The 13315-nt window shown below is 34.5% G+C and overlaps 1 protein-coding gene across 1 annotated transcript; it reads right to left on the bottom strand.

Moving 5' to 3' along the window:
* Window positions 1-847: 847 nt before the first annotated feature.
* On the bottom strand, window positions 848-9405 carry VIP (vasoactive intestinal peptide). The gene is made up of 7 exons (NM_173970.3): window positions 9239-9405; window positions 7914-8028; window positions 6018-6140; window positions 4989-5093; window positions 4109-4240; window positions 3200-3288; window positions 848-1698 (listed from the first exon to the last, which is right to left on the bottom strand). The coding sequence occupies exons 2-6, from the start codon at window positions 8018-8020 to the stop codon at window positions 3243-3245; spliced, it is 513 nt and encodes a 170-aa protein (NP_776395.1). The 5' UTR covers window positions 8021-8028; window positions 9239-9405; the 3' UTR covers window positions 848-1698; window positions 3200-3242.
* Window positions 9406-13315: the final 3910 nt, after the last annotated feature.

Here is a 13315-nt window from a genome sequence, read left to right as displayed (position 1 = left end):
TTCCTTGTCATTTCTTTAAGTCTTTTTGGTGAGAATTTAAGATGCGTAGCCTGGGATTTTAAAAAATCCCTGCATGGACCTATTCATTTTTTTAAATCATTTTTTTGGGTTTTTATAGTTATTGTTGTTGTTGCTGTTTAGTAGCTCAGTCATGTCTGACTCTTTGCAACCCCATGGACTATAACCCACCAGCTTCCCTGTCCACGGAATTCTCCAGGCAAGAATACTGGAGTGGATTGCCATGCCCTCCTCCAGGGAGGAGGACTTATAGTTTTAGAGTTTATAGAGTTATAGAGGAGGGATTTATAGTTATAGAACCTTGGTTTTTTCACTGAGCACATGATCTTCCAGAAAAAAAAAAAATTCCCAGCCTCTTTTGCAAATGACTCTGACTATAACACTGTGTTCTACTCAGGGAATGTTAATGTAAGATATCGGTTTAAGAGAGAATCAGCATGCACTCTTTTTTCCCTTTTCTTCAATGCCTCTTCATCCGTCCTGCTGCCTAAAATGCAAGTGTGATGGCTGGAACCCTAGCTGCAATTTTGGATAATGAGGAAAAGGGCTATGTCCTAGAAAATGAGGGGTGAGCTAGAAGGGGTTTAGCTTACTGAGGGACTCATGGAGCAGAACCATCATGCTAACCCTTGACATTTTACTTCTGGCCTTGTATTAGAAAGAAATTTCTCTCTTACTTAAGTCATAGTTATTTTAGAACACACTCAAAGTCAAATATAATTCTACCCTAAACATCACAAGAACTATTTAGTTCCTGGAACTTTGGAGCTACAACAAATTGCTGCAAAGAATCAAAACAGTATAAAGAATCAAAACAACAGAAAGTGCCTGCAATGATAATCAAAGGTCTTTATTTTCTATATTTAATTTCTTACAATCATTTTGGAAAAATAGTTGTTTCTCCAAATGTACTTTCACTGAATAAAGCTGATATGACCTAAGCATTATCTGAGAGACAATGGAAAAAATATTTATCACTGAAAAACAAGTGTTCTGTTCAGTTTACACATTACACATACTTAACACAAGCATAAAGGAAAAGTTCAGTGTCAGAAATAGAGGCCATTCTCCTTAACTGAAGCATTCAATCAGAAGAGTATTTGGCAATTAGACATTCAAATTTGAAAGATTTAAAAATCTCATTCAAAATGAATGCTGCCTAAGAACATGGAAACACACAACATTTTCTGAAAATCTTTTTTTAAAATAATTTTTTTATCTTTGCTTTTGGCATTCTCTTAAATACTCTGAAGTTTATTTAACACAGCATTCTATCTGCTCAACATTCAAATTTAGATGTGCTAATTATCAACTCCACTCTTCTGCATAGTTAAGTATGTCCTATAAATAAACACATCAATTTTGCTCGATTACTATCCTTCCAAAAAGCCTCATATAATTGGAATTAACCTAGTATTTACTTATCATTAAATATATTTTTATTAGAAAGGATACACAGCACATGAAATCACAGAATTCTCATGAGTTAAAGACAAATTTCAGAACTCACAAATAATATTTACAATGTAAACATCACAGTTATTACATCAGAGTAAAATAAATCACAACATTCACAACACAATGTATTTTATTTGGTTTTGATATTGAAGTAGTTTTCTTGAATTACTTATGTAGAACTCAAAATAAGATTACTTCACTTATTGTTTTCCTTCAAGAATTCTGAAAAAGAAAGAATTGGTGTTTTAAGCATAAAATCATTTTTATTTACAGCCTCTGACTTTCATTTACTGATCCACTCATTTAATAAATATTTATCTTTGCACTTGATCAGCAGCTTTTGAGAGGGGATCACATTTTGGAATATCAAGAGGAACTCTTCCAGAAGAACTTATTGTTGGGAAGGGAGCCGGAATGTGAAGGGGTTCTTTAACTAGTCATAAATAATTACTTATTTGTAATTTTCACAATTGGCTGACCAGCAAAACTTCCTGTTAAAAGAATTTGTCCAATGTCACCCATTCAAAATAGCAAAAAATGGAGGATGGAATCTCTTAAAGGGACAGAGTAATGAATCCTCTGTTATATTTCAGTGCCTATTGTATTTCTTAATTTAATGGAAAAGTCTTATTTGATAAACTTCTTTGAGAATCTGTATGTTACTCTCTTTTTTGAGCATTCGAGGAGTTTGTTTCTCTGAAATGTCTGTGCATGATGAGGAAAGGGTACCTGCAGCACCCTTGACCACATATCTCTCTTACAGGGATTTTTCATGCTACAGTAGCAGAGTTGAACAGATGTTACAGAAACTGTAGAATACACAAAACCAGAAGTTTGCCCTCAGAGTCCTTTAGAGAAAAATTGTGACAACTTGATATAGTGATGCTACGAAATTTCTTCAAAGATTTGCCAAGCATTATAAAAATATTTTATGAGCTACTGTAAACATTAATGTCACTCAGGAAAGAAATATGCCTTGTGTCCATGTTCACACAAAAACAATTTTGATGACAACCTTGTCAACTTAGCAAAGGGAAAAAAAAAATCTATTTGTGTTTTCTCTACTCCAAAAAGGTTTTACAGTGGATATTACTAGAGTCGTAGTATCTGCACTCACTTTATAGATAAAATAAGCTAAATTTGACTTTTACTCCATGAAGTTTATTATGTTTCAAGAACTACAATATCTGCTGTTCACCTGAAGCTATCACAACTTTGTTAATTGGCTATACCCCAATGTAAAATAAAAAGTTTTAAAAAAAAGAAATATAATGAGACCCAGGGTGTCTTGTTATTTTCACAGTAACAAGCCACACTTTAATTTGGTAGTATTTCCTTATACTTAAATGAGATGCTAACAGTCAATTGTGAGACTGGACTTTAATAACAGCAACATGGCTTTACTATCAAAGATAAAGCCAGTTTTTCTCAGTAGTATGATTCAGTCTCTTTTTTCAATATTTCTTCAAAATGACAGGAATGAGTCTGAGCAAGTAGGAGGTACTGAACTGTTTACTCATTGTGAACTGTCTCTTTCACGCTATCAGAACACTGTATGAATGGTTTCAAGCTCTACTAAGCTGTGATCCACTTAGGTAGAAGCGTCCTTCTTAGATAAGGTCTCACTGGAAGAACATTATGATGTTTTTTACCAAGTGAGTCCTACCTACTTAAATACTGAGATGATTCCTACTAGCATATAAGAACACACAGATATACTCACCACTGGGAAGTTGTCAGCAGCTTTGCTCCAAAGAGCTTTCTCATCATTTTTCTAACTCTTCAAGAAAGTCAGGAGACTCTCCTTCACTGCTGCAGACCAGAAAGAGAGAATTGTGCTTGTGAAGGCTCTTGGATGAGAAAGCTTCTAAAGAAAAGGTGAGGAATGGCCTAGACTGTACAAGGTACTCAGTTAAGTGCTCTGGGGGCTAAACACTTCTGTTTCAGGTGAGTCATTACCTTTGACTGGCTCTTCAGTCTTAAATTGTCTAAAAGCTTTCCTAAAGAATTATAATCTGGTGGGCAAAGAGATCCATCTTGCTTGATCTCACCCAAACAGAATTGTCTTGCATACTCCCCATCTAAATAAAAATTACTGGAATAAAAGAGAGAAAGGATCGTATTTCCTATAAATTGTGTTCCAATATTTACATACCATGGAAAGACAGGTTTTACTGAATCCGAGAAGACAAAATAATTCATGGTTTAATTTGGTAAAATACAGATAATTGAATTTTCAGGTAAAAAGGGAATTCCATGTGGTAACAAATTGCCAGTTAACTGTCCTTCACATGTTTTAAAAAGCAGCACTTTTGATAAAACCTTTTCTTAGACCCAGACTAGATGTCTCTACAGTCATCATTTTTAACCCTGGAGGCACATTAGCATCAACTGGGGAACTCAAAAAATACCAGTGTCCACAGCCACATGCCTAGGGACACTAATTTCCTGGCAATTGGTTTTGGGTTAGGGTCAGACATCAGTATTTTTTATATTCTCCAGGGTAATCTAATGTTAGCTAAGGTTGAGAATTACTGCTTCAAAGGTAGAGAGGGAGATATGTCTCCATATGCAACTACTATTTGGAAAGTCCGTTGTAATTTCCCATGTTAGCAAGTTCTCATTTCTTTACCTTCGCTTTCCATTTAGAATTGAGTTCAGGTATTTCTTCACAGCCATTTGTTTTCGAAGGCGTGTGTAGTTGTCAGTGAAGACAGCATCTGAGTGGCGTTTGATTGGTCCCTGGTCTTCTGAGATGCTATTGCTAAGAAACATGAGGATAAGGAAGTCAAACAATAATTTCTTGGAGTCAGATAAAAAGGAATTCCAACACCCAGCTCATTTTCTATCACCAAAAAACTGAAAGAAAAAAGCCTCTAAGCCTAAGGATGGGGGAGCATGGAATAATCCAATGTACTTTGACCTTCACTAGGGTGCCTTTAGACGTTCTGTCCTAACTGAGCAAATAATTTATAAAAAAAAATGAGGGACTAATTGAAATTGTGTTCTTCCATTGGAAGAAAGAGTTCTTTAAAAGTAAACACTTCTTAAAGACATGAATGAATTCTTCTTCATGAAGAGATGCCAATTTAAGTAATGCCATATAAAATTCAGTTATTAACCATTTAAAGACAAAATCTTCCAATGCTTAGCTTGAGCAGGAAGTAAAATACAAACGCTATAGCTAGTCTTACAATTTGCTTCAGTTTAGAATACATCTTATTTTGTTTTTACTGTGTCTAGTTCAGTTTGTTTGCCAATTTATAAATGATTATTATTTAAGAAAAATAAGTGTGTCTGGAGCCTATGAATATGATATTACTAGGAAACCTTATTTTCTTAATCTATGGGTCTAGTATATTTTATTGAAGCATATAAATTATTTTATAATGAAATTAAACATTATTGAGTTATCAGTTTTGAATAAAATAAATAAGTTGCTTACAGTGAAGATATAATTGTCTAATTTAATAACCATAACATGCTTTTTAATAGTAATAAATTCTCTTTACCTAACTCGTTTTCCAATAAGGGACTCAAGGTACTTTTTGGCAGAAAGTTGACCCAAGAGTCTACTATAGTCACTGGTAAAAACTCCATCAGCATGTCTGACATTTCTGAAACAAGGAAAAAATGATAGTCATTATTTTGTAAATAGTTAACTAAAAGATTATTTTGGCTCATTAAATAAAAAGGAAACATCAACTTATTTGATAGCTTCTCATTCACACTTAAGTCCAAAAGGAAGTTTCTAAACAACTGAATAAATAATATATTCTAGTGACTTATTTCCAGCCCCAAATTTTGAAAAATTGAAGAAGTTAGCTTTTTAAGGAACATATCTCAATATTAATGCTTCCTGATAGAATCTGTAAAACTAATTCTTTTCTAAAAAATATTGGTGGGAAGATATATTTATTTTCTATTTATTCATGGTGATTTATTTCTTCTACTCTGAATAAAGATATATGCAAGGGGAAATTATTTTGATTTTAGCAAACCTTATTATCCCTTTTGTTATTTCTTCTGCCAAAAGGTTGTAAACAAAATCTCTTAAGATAGACTCTAAAAATCTATAAACCAAATTTTCCATCCAAATGAATTATACTTCATGCTTTGCCTTCTGGATAGAGTTACTCTGTCTATACTGGAATGTTGCTCTGGACAATATTCTATGAAATGAATAGCTTTTATTATTAGACACCCTTTCTTTGCATAGAAGTGAAACTCTAGCCTTAGAACTTTTTCCATCATGGAATCTCAAATGTTGTAGTTTTACTACTGTTGACATAATTTCTGATGTTAAAAATGTATGCAACAGAATATAGGTGGATGACTTGCTTAGCTTGGCCTGTTACAATCTCTACAAGTACAAATCATGCAAGCATTAAGAGTTTCAATAAATCAGGCTGCATGAAGCCACGACATATGGAAACTCATAGAGCAATGCTATGAGAATAGCTTCATGGTGACACAAAAATAAAATGTTTAGGTTTCAAAAAAGTATTTGCTAAAATAAAACTCAGTAAAAATGAACTCACCTGGATACATCATAATAAGGTGTGTCATTTTCAGCCAGCGCATCTTGTAAAATGTCAGTGTCTGCTTTTAACGAAACTTGATCAGGTTCATTCGCTCCTTCAAATGGTATTCTGTCCCCCATCCTGGTAGGAAAGGGAACAGTAAAGTAAAATACAATCTTTTCTCAGAAGCTGGTGCTTACAGTTTTATAGTCATTTGAGATAAGATACTCAAAATCTTAGGAAATATCACCCACTCATAATATGTGGATGGCAAAATTGAATTAATGACTTCTATAGTTTATGAAAGTGTAAATAGGAAAATTCTTGTTTATTCTATAAAACAGATGCCATACAACTTTTACAAGCTGTATATAACAGAAGTTAGAGCTACTTAGTTCAGAATTTCAGAACATTAAGCAAAGTACACTTCCTTGGCAATAAGTAGCTTCACTTTGCAAAGTACACAGGTAGAAAGATCTTACACAAAATAGAAACTTTGGAAATTTCTTTATATTCAATATGAAAATTGCAAGCAATTCACATATTTCTTGACGGCCAATATCATGTGTCTCAACATTTCTCAAGATCTGAGTATTAACTATTTTTCTTTCTCTGAGTCCATAAATTTTATTTCAAAGATTCACTTTGGTGTGGTGCATTTCTATATATTGACCAAGTCCAAAGACTCTCTCTGTCTCTGAATAGTCATTCAAACTCAGTGAATTTTGTTTTCAATGTTATGTAATAGCACAATTTTAATGAAGGCTATCCAATGCTTTACTGGAAGGCCGAGAATAGTCCTGCCTATGCATGGACTATGTGGGTGCATGCACATTTTGAACACCAGCACACTGTTAAAATCATGCGTGTGCATGTTTTCACTGTTACCCTATTAAGACTGTGTTGGCTGCTGGGCACTTGTGTATCTTTGGGTGAGGCAGTTCTTGGTAGTCAGGAGCAAGCAGCCCTCTTTAAGAATGAAGTTTAGCAATTAATGTAAGCTTCAGCATTCTTGAGATTATTCATCTCATAACTATTCCGACAGACTAGTTCTATTTAATTATCAAAGCAACATACAATCTGACTTTAAGCAAATTTCACAGAAAACCACTAACAGCTAAGAGATTATTCATTCTATTGAGCATATGCCTACATTGAACAAAGAATTGGAAATGAGAAAATAAGCAAAGACATGTAAACTGGAAAGAAAAATAAAGCTAATGTAGTTTCCTTTTACTGTTTCCTTCTTTAGCATAAATTTATTTCAAATAAAGCTTTAGAGGTGAGTTGTATTATATGAATTTGAAATATGAAATGCAATGTAGAGAGCAGTAAAACGAAGAATTTGTGGTAAAAACTAAGTACCTTAAAATTCACTCATTGGGGAAGGGTAACTCAGTAGATTAATTATCTCACAATTTTTAACATTGACAAATTGATTCTGCCTAGATAGTCTGTCCAACATGATTTTATACATATTCCACTAATCAACTGTTCATGATTATTTGCTGATTGATCTTGAAAAATGAACTCAAATGAAGTGGGCAGCTAGACACATATTTTTCTATCAGAAACTGAACTGAACTGAGGTGACAGTGAGAACAGCTAATTACTCAACTGAAACTGGTTTGAATGAAAGGAAATCCAAGTCCTCTTTCTGCCTTGCTTGGAAATGTGATCCCTCTTACCTATAAAACTAGTCATCGACACTGTCTTTCTGGCCCTGAGAGTGAATTCCAAAACTCAGAACAATCATGTTGCCCTGAAGTTGAAAAAACTTGCTTAACAAGTCAACCAACAGATTTTAATAAAAATACATAGTTTACAAAATTGAGCTGTCTGAAATAACATATCAGAAATTCCCATTTACATGGAGGAAGAATGTTCAACTGTCTGAATTGAAAGAAAGCCTACCTCAGAGCCGAAGGTGCTCCAAAAAGAGGCCACGCCAAGGTCTGGGAGAAGAGCACGCTGAACAGCGTCAGGAACACAAGAAGCTGGGGCTTACTTCTTGTTTCCATTGCAGGACCTGGAAGGGGAGACAATCACAGCTCTAAGTTTTTCCAACCACAGCTCTGCCTGAAAGCTAACTCTGTGTGTCTAGCAGTAATTCCTGAGGACTCATGAAGAGTTTAGAAAAAGCAATTTACATCTTACAGGAAGTGTTTAACTGCAGTATGATTACTTTTTAAATTAAGAAGGTTTTTGGGTGTGTGAACAGTGCTTAGATAAAGATTAGGATCCTTTCAACTTCTGCCTCTCTCTCACTAGGCACAAGATTGAATGCAATACTTTTATAGTACTGGAAACAACCATAATGGCAATTTTCTTATAACAGAGTTGTAACATCCATGTTTAATATATTTTCTAACTATGAAGCAGCTTCAAGAAACTGACATTTCTTCTTCTACTCTAAGTTTTTAGTACCTGAGTAATGGAAAAGTGGAGTGTCACCTATTTAATAATTTGTGTATATAGGTACATGTATACCAATACATAGATACAGATCAGTAAAATTATTTTGTGTATACATTTTTCCTCTTTTAATTATAAATTTTACTGGGAGCTTAATCTCCTTAAGGAGTTTGGGTCTGAACAAACTAATTCAATTAATAGTGTAAATTAATACCAAAAAATCACTGAGGTTCATATTACCAGCAAAATAATTTCTGCCATAGGAGGAAAAATATAACAAATGCAAAGCTTGTATATTTTTACATCTAATTGACTTACACATTTCATTTGTAAATAGGGTGCAGATAGAAACTTCAGAGTTTGATGCCTGTTTCTTGTGCTGTTTGTAAGACTCACAGCATTTAAACGCAGAAGAAAATAAATGTTTTGTAAGTTCACATAATTAACAAATGAAATGGAAAGAACAGCATTAAGTAACAAGTTGAAACTTTCAATACATATGTACCCACTGAACTTTCAGTTAAAAATTTATAAACAAGCCAAAAAAAAAAACCCCTACTTGAAGGCATTATTTTAAAGTTGGCATTGAGTAAAAAAACAGAGTAAAGCATTTCCAACTAAAGAATTCAGAAAACCCATTCATATGTGAGAAGTTGAGGCATTTCTATACTTAACCAGATGACTTGAGAAACTTGCATTTTTATTGTTGTAAAGAAGGAACACTGTAAAGTTATTTTTCAAGAGAAATAAAAACTCAATATATCCCGAGAAAAGTTCCAGAGTAAGGGGGAGAAAAAAAGAAGAAAAGTAAAGTTTTCACTTACTTTGCCGAATAGTGTTCTTTGAGAGCTTTCTGTTGAGATTATGAGAGCTGTCTCAGGTGTTGAAGTCCTGGGAGTCGACAGTCTTCACGAGTTCTCTTGCCCTTACAGCTGAACCAGAACTTGGTGCTGGCTGAGGTTGGCTACTATTGCCAGCAACTGCTTCTCACTCTACCCTGACCAGCATTTCAAGCCCATCATTTTATAGGGCTTATGCGTTGGGCTGAGCAATCACACAGCTCTCGGAAAGACGTCACAGTAGTACTCTCATGGGATGAATAGGACTTGAAATTCTTATTAAATTGTCATTATGCTTGATTTATATAAATTTAGAGTGAGTAACTTCAAGATGTAAGATATAAAGAGGAAATTTACTTTTCTTTAAACAGAAAAGGGTACTGAGCTTCATGTGAAATATTTTAATCTCTAATTAGTAGTAATGAAATAAAAGACTGATTAGTATTATGCCCAGGGCCACTGGGAATGCCTTTAGAAAATAAGAATTTTATGTGTAGGAACAGATGCAGAAAGCAACAAATACTTAGGCTCATGGGCTTACCAATGTATAATTCTCCTTTATTACAAGTCATCAATTGCCCTAAAGCCTTTTTATTTTTATACTATTCATATAGACTCTGACTTAATCTTTTCTGAGATCTATCTTAATTGTAAAAGCACCAGAAATAGATTTCCATATTCTTTCTATTATTACATTTTCCTTATGTTGAGACTAATCCCTGGGTAAATTTTCAAAAAGCCTCTAAGACAGTGTGATATGGACACTATTGCATAGAATAGTAGCAGTACTGCTGTTTCATATTGGTAGAAAATGTCATCATTCCTAATGTATTTTCACATACATGATCTCAAATGATCCAAAAAAACTTAATAAATTATCATATTAGATAGCCTCAAAGGGTCATTTTTTTTCTTTCTTTTTAAAAGTCATGCTCATCAATTTTTTAAGTTCTTGCCCCATGTGGAATTTTATGTATCCCTGAACATATACCAACATCCATAGAGTTTATAACATTTCCAACTTATCACTTGACAGGTGATTTCAAAGAACTGGTTGGAAAGCCTTTATGGAGTACTTTGACAGATACTTAATTTCTATTTGTGGGTTTCTAATTCAAAGTAGCCTAGCATACATTCAATCAGAGTTTAAGGTAAAAAATACAGAAGCCTGAACAACTTCATGGACAACAAAGTAAAATGCTATCCTTCCTTTTACTTAAAAAAATGGCCGGGATATGTATTTTTACATTTTTCTTTGTAAGTTCCTGAGGGAAAGGGTAACAGCTCTTAAGCCCCCTTTCCTTCTACTTTATGATTTCAGTATCTATTTGCTTCATTCAAATCCAGTAAAAGAATATCCTGCTATGCTTCATCATATTTTCTAACCCAGTTACAAGAAAAATTAAATGAATTAAATTTCAAAATGTCTGGAAATTTGTTTCCCAGTTGACAGCTCTGACTTAAGCCAGAGTTCCTGTGGCTTAATTCCAGGAAATCTTTTTTTACCTGATGGTTACAAGCTAGAGGTTGACATTATTCTCATATGGAATCTTTTTATCTTTAGCTTTTCATCACCTAATTCCCAGGGAAGCAATTTTATTTAAGAACAGCAACAGCAAAATATGTTTATTGAGAGTCACAGGAAATCCAATGCTGAAGGTAAGCAGAAAAAAACTAAAAGTAAGACATAAAAGTTTGTTTATTACTTGGTCTAAGCGAGCACTTAGCATTCACACAGAGTACCCACAGTGGTTTTCCAATGGTGAAGACAGTCTCTCCAATTATAACAATAAATTATAATAATAAAACACAAAATAAAATTAATTCAACCTTAATACCTCTGAATAAAAGTAAACTAAATCAAAGAATTGCATTTTCTCCTATGAATTCAAACTAATAGAAAGCAGAACTGAATTTCAAAATGGGATCATAGCACCATCTGCAGGTTCATAAGTCTTAAATCACAGATTAGATTTTTTTTAAATGTGTGGTGTTTTTTTTTTTTTTTCCTCTCTCTTTTCTTGAAGGAAATAGATGTAAACCAGAGGTCTTTTATCCAGCTAAATTATGGAATTTTCCAGAAAAATAACCATGTGAAAAAATACTGTAGCTGAGTTTATCCTGAACACTTTGTTACTATAAAATTCAGTAAACACAAAACTATAAATACGAATTTACTGTTTAAGTCTGCTTTCCCCCCTCCTTTGGCATATCTTTCCACAATGTTCCCACATCTCTAGCAGAACTTATTTCCTACCTAAGACTTTTCATGAAAATGATATTATGAAAAGAACAACAGGCACACACAGACTCATTTCAGTGCCTGAAAGTACATTTTTAAAAGGCTGAAAAATATTCAAAGAAGAAAAATGCTTTGTTACATTTGAAAATTATATGAAACAAAATTTCAGTGCTCATCAATGAAGTTTTATTGGAACACGGAAATGCTTGTCAAATATGTATTATCTGAGGCTGCTTTTGTGGTACAGTGGCCAAGCTGCATAGTTGTGACAGAGACCGTATAGCCTGCAAGACCTAAAATGTTTACTATTTGACCCTTCACAAACAAGCTTTGTGGACATCTGGCCTAGAGCCTCCTGTTAAGGAAGATATTTAAGAAGTTGTGTTAAACTTAGCATTCTTAAATCCTTTACATTTCAGTAATTTTACTGGGAAATATATGCATGTGTATATATGTGTGTGTATATACATATATATATATATATATATATACTTTTAATATACATTATGGATAATATGGCTTCCCTGGTGGCTCAGATGGTAAAGAATCTGCCTGTAATGCAGGAGACCTGGGTTTGATCCCTGGATTGGAAAGATCCCCCGAGAAGGGAATAGTTATCCACTCCAGTATTTTGGCCTGGAGAATTCCATGGACAGAGGAGCCTGGCAGGCTACGGTCCATGGGTTGCAAAGAGTCACACACAACTGAGTGACTTTCACTTTCACTTTCTTGGATAATATGTTTGTATGTAAATGCATATGTGTTATATGCATAATATATGCATATATCGAATGCCTCCCTCTACTGAATACTCTCCAGTTGCCCCTTTGCATCTGTTCTCTGCTCTACTATCCTCTGTGGTCCTCTGGCTTCTGGTTGGACTTAGCCAAAGGGAGGCACTAGTAGAAAACTAAGGGACTGAAGATTAGAGAAAGAAATGTTCTGAATATTTATTCTCCATAAGCCATGGTTTGGAAGAGACTACATTCCTCTCTCAAGACCCAGAATCTGCACAGTGGCCCCTCTCCTGCAGCCCTACAGGTGCCAAAAGTTCAGGGGCTGAGGCTATTCCATGGGTCCTTTGCCACCTCATTAGTTCTCAACGTATTTACTAAATTCTCCTCAATCCTTATTAAACTCTAATATCTTCATGAAACTCTGTTCATCTAACCTTTGGAGAGAGCCATGTGTGTCCTGCTCAGACCGTATCTCAACATCACGCTTCAAAGAGTAACTGGAGACATTGAAATTTAGGATTCAATAGCTGCAGGAAATAAGATCTGTCACTGTTTCCACTTTTTCAGTGACATATTTTATTTCCTTGGACTCCAAAATCACTGCAGATGGTGAGTGCAGCCCCAAAGCTAAAAGATGCTTGCTCCTTGGAAAAAAAGCTATGACAAATCTAGACAGCATATTAAAAAGCAGAGACTTTTACTTGGTCAAAAAGGTCTGTATAGTCAAAGCTATGGTTTTTCCAGTAGTCATGTACAGATGTGAGAGTTGGACTATAAAGAAGACTGAGTGTCAAAGAATAGAGACTTTCAAACTGTGGTGCTAGAGAAGACTCTTGAGAGTCCCTGGATAGCAAGGAGATCAAACCAGTCAATCCGAAAAGAAATCAATCCTGACTATTCATCGGAAAGACTGACGCTGAAGCTGAAGCTCCAATACTTTGGCCACATGATGGAAAAGCTAACTCATTGGAAAAGACCCTGATGCTGGGTAAGATGGAGGGTCAGAGGATAAGTGGGCAACAGAGGATGAGATGGTTGGATGGGATCACTGACTCAATGGACATGAGTTTAAGCAAACTCCAG

This window comes from Bos taurus, chromosome 9 (assembly GCF_002263795.3).
Source record: "Bos taurus isolate L1 Dominette 01449 registration number 42190680 breed Hereford chromosome 9, ARS-UCD2.0, whole genome shotgun sequence".
Taxonomy (NCBI): domain Eukaryota; kingdom Metazoa; phylum Chordata; class Mammalia; order Artiodactyla; family Bovidae; genus Bos; species Bos taurus.
Note: the sequence above shows the minus strand (reverse complement) of the source record. Positions and strands in the feature narration are given on the sequence as shown.

What these genes read in the sequence shown, in the direction of transcription:
- VIP (NM_173970.3), bottom strand. Translation starts at nt 8,020, where the DNA reads ATGGAAACAAGAAGTAAGCCCCAGCTTCTTGTGTTCCTGACGCTGTTC. An exon ending in GGAGCACCTTCGGCTCTGAG is followed by an intron (nt 6,141 to 7,913) that starts GTAGGCTTTCTT and finishes CTTTCCTACCAG; the next exon opens with GATGGGGGACAGAATACCAT. An exon ending in CCTTATTATGATGTATCCAG is followed by an intron (nt 5,094 to 6,017) that starts GTGAGTTCATTT and finishes TCCTTGTTTCAG; the next exon opens with AAATGTCAGACATGCTGATG.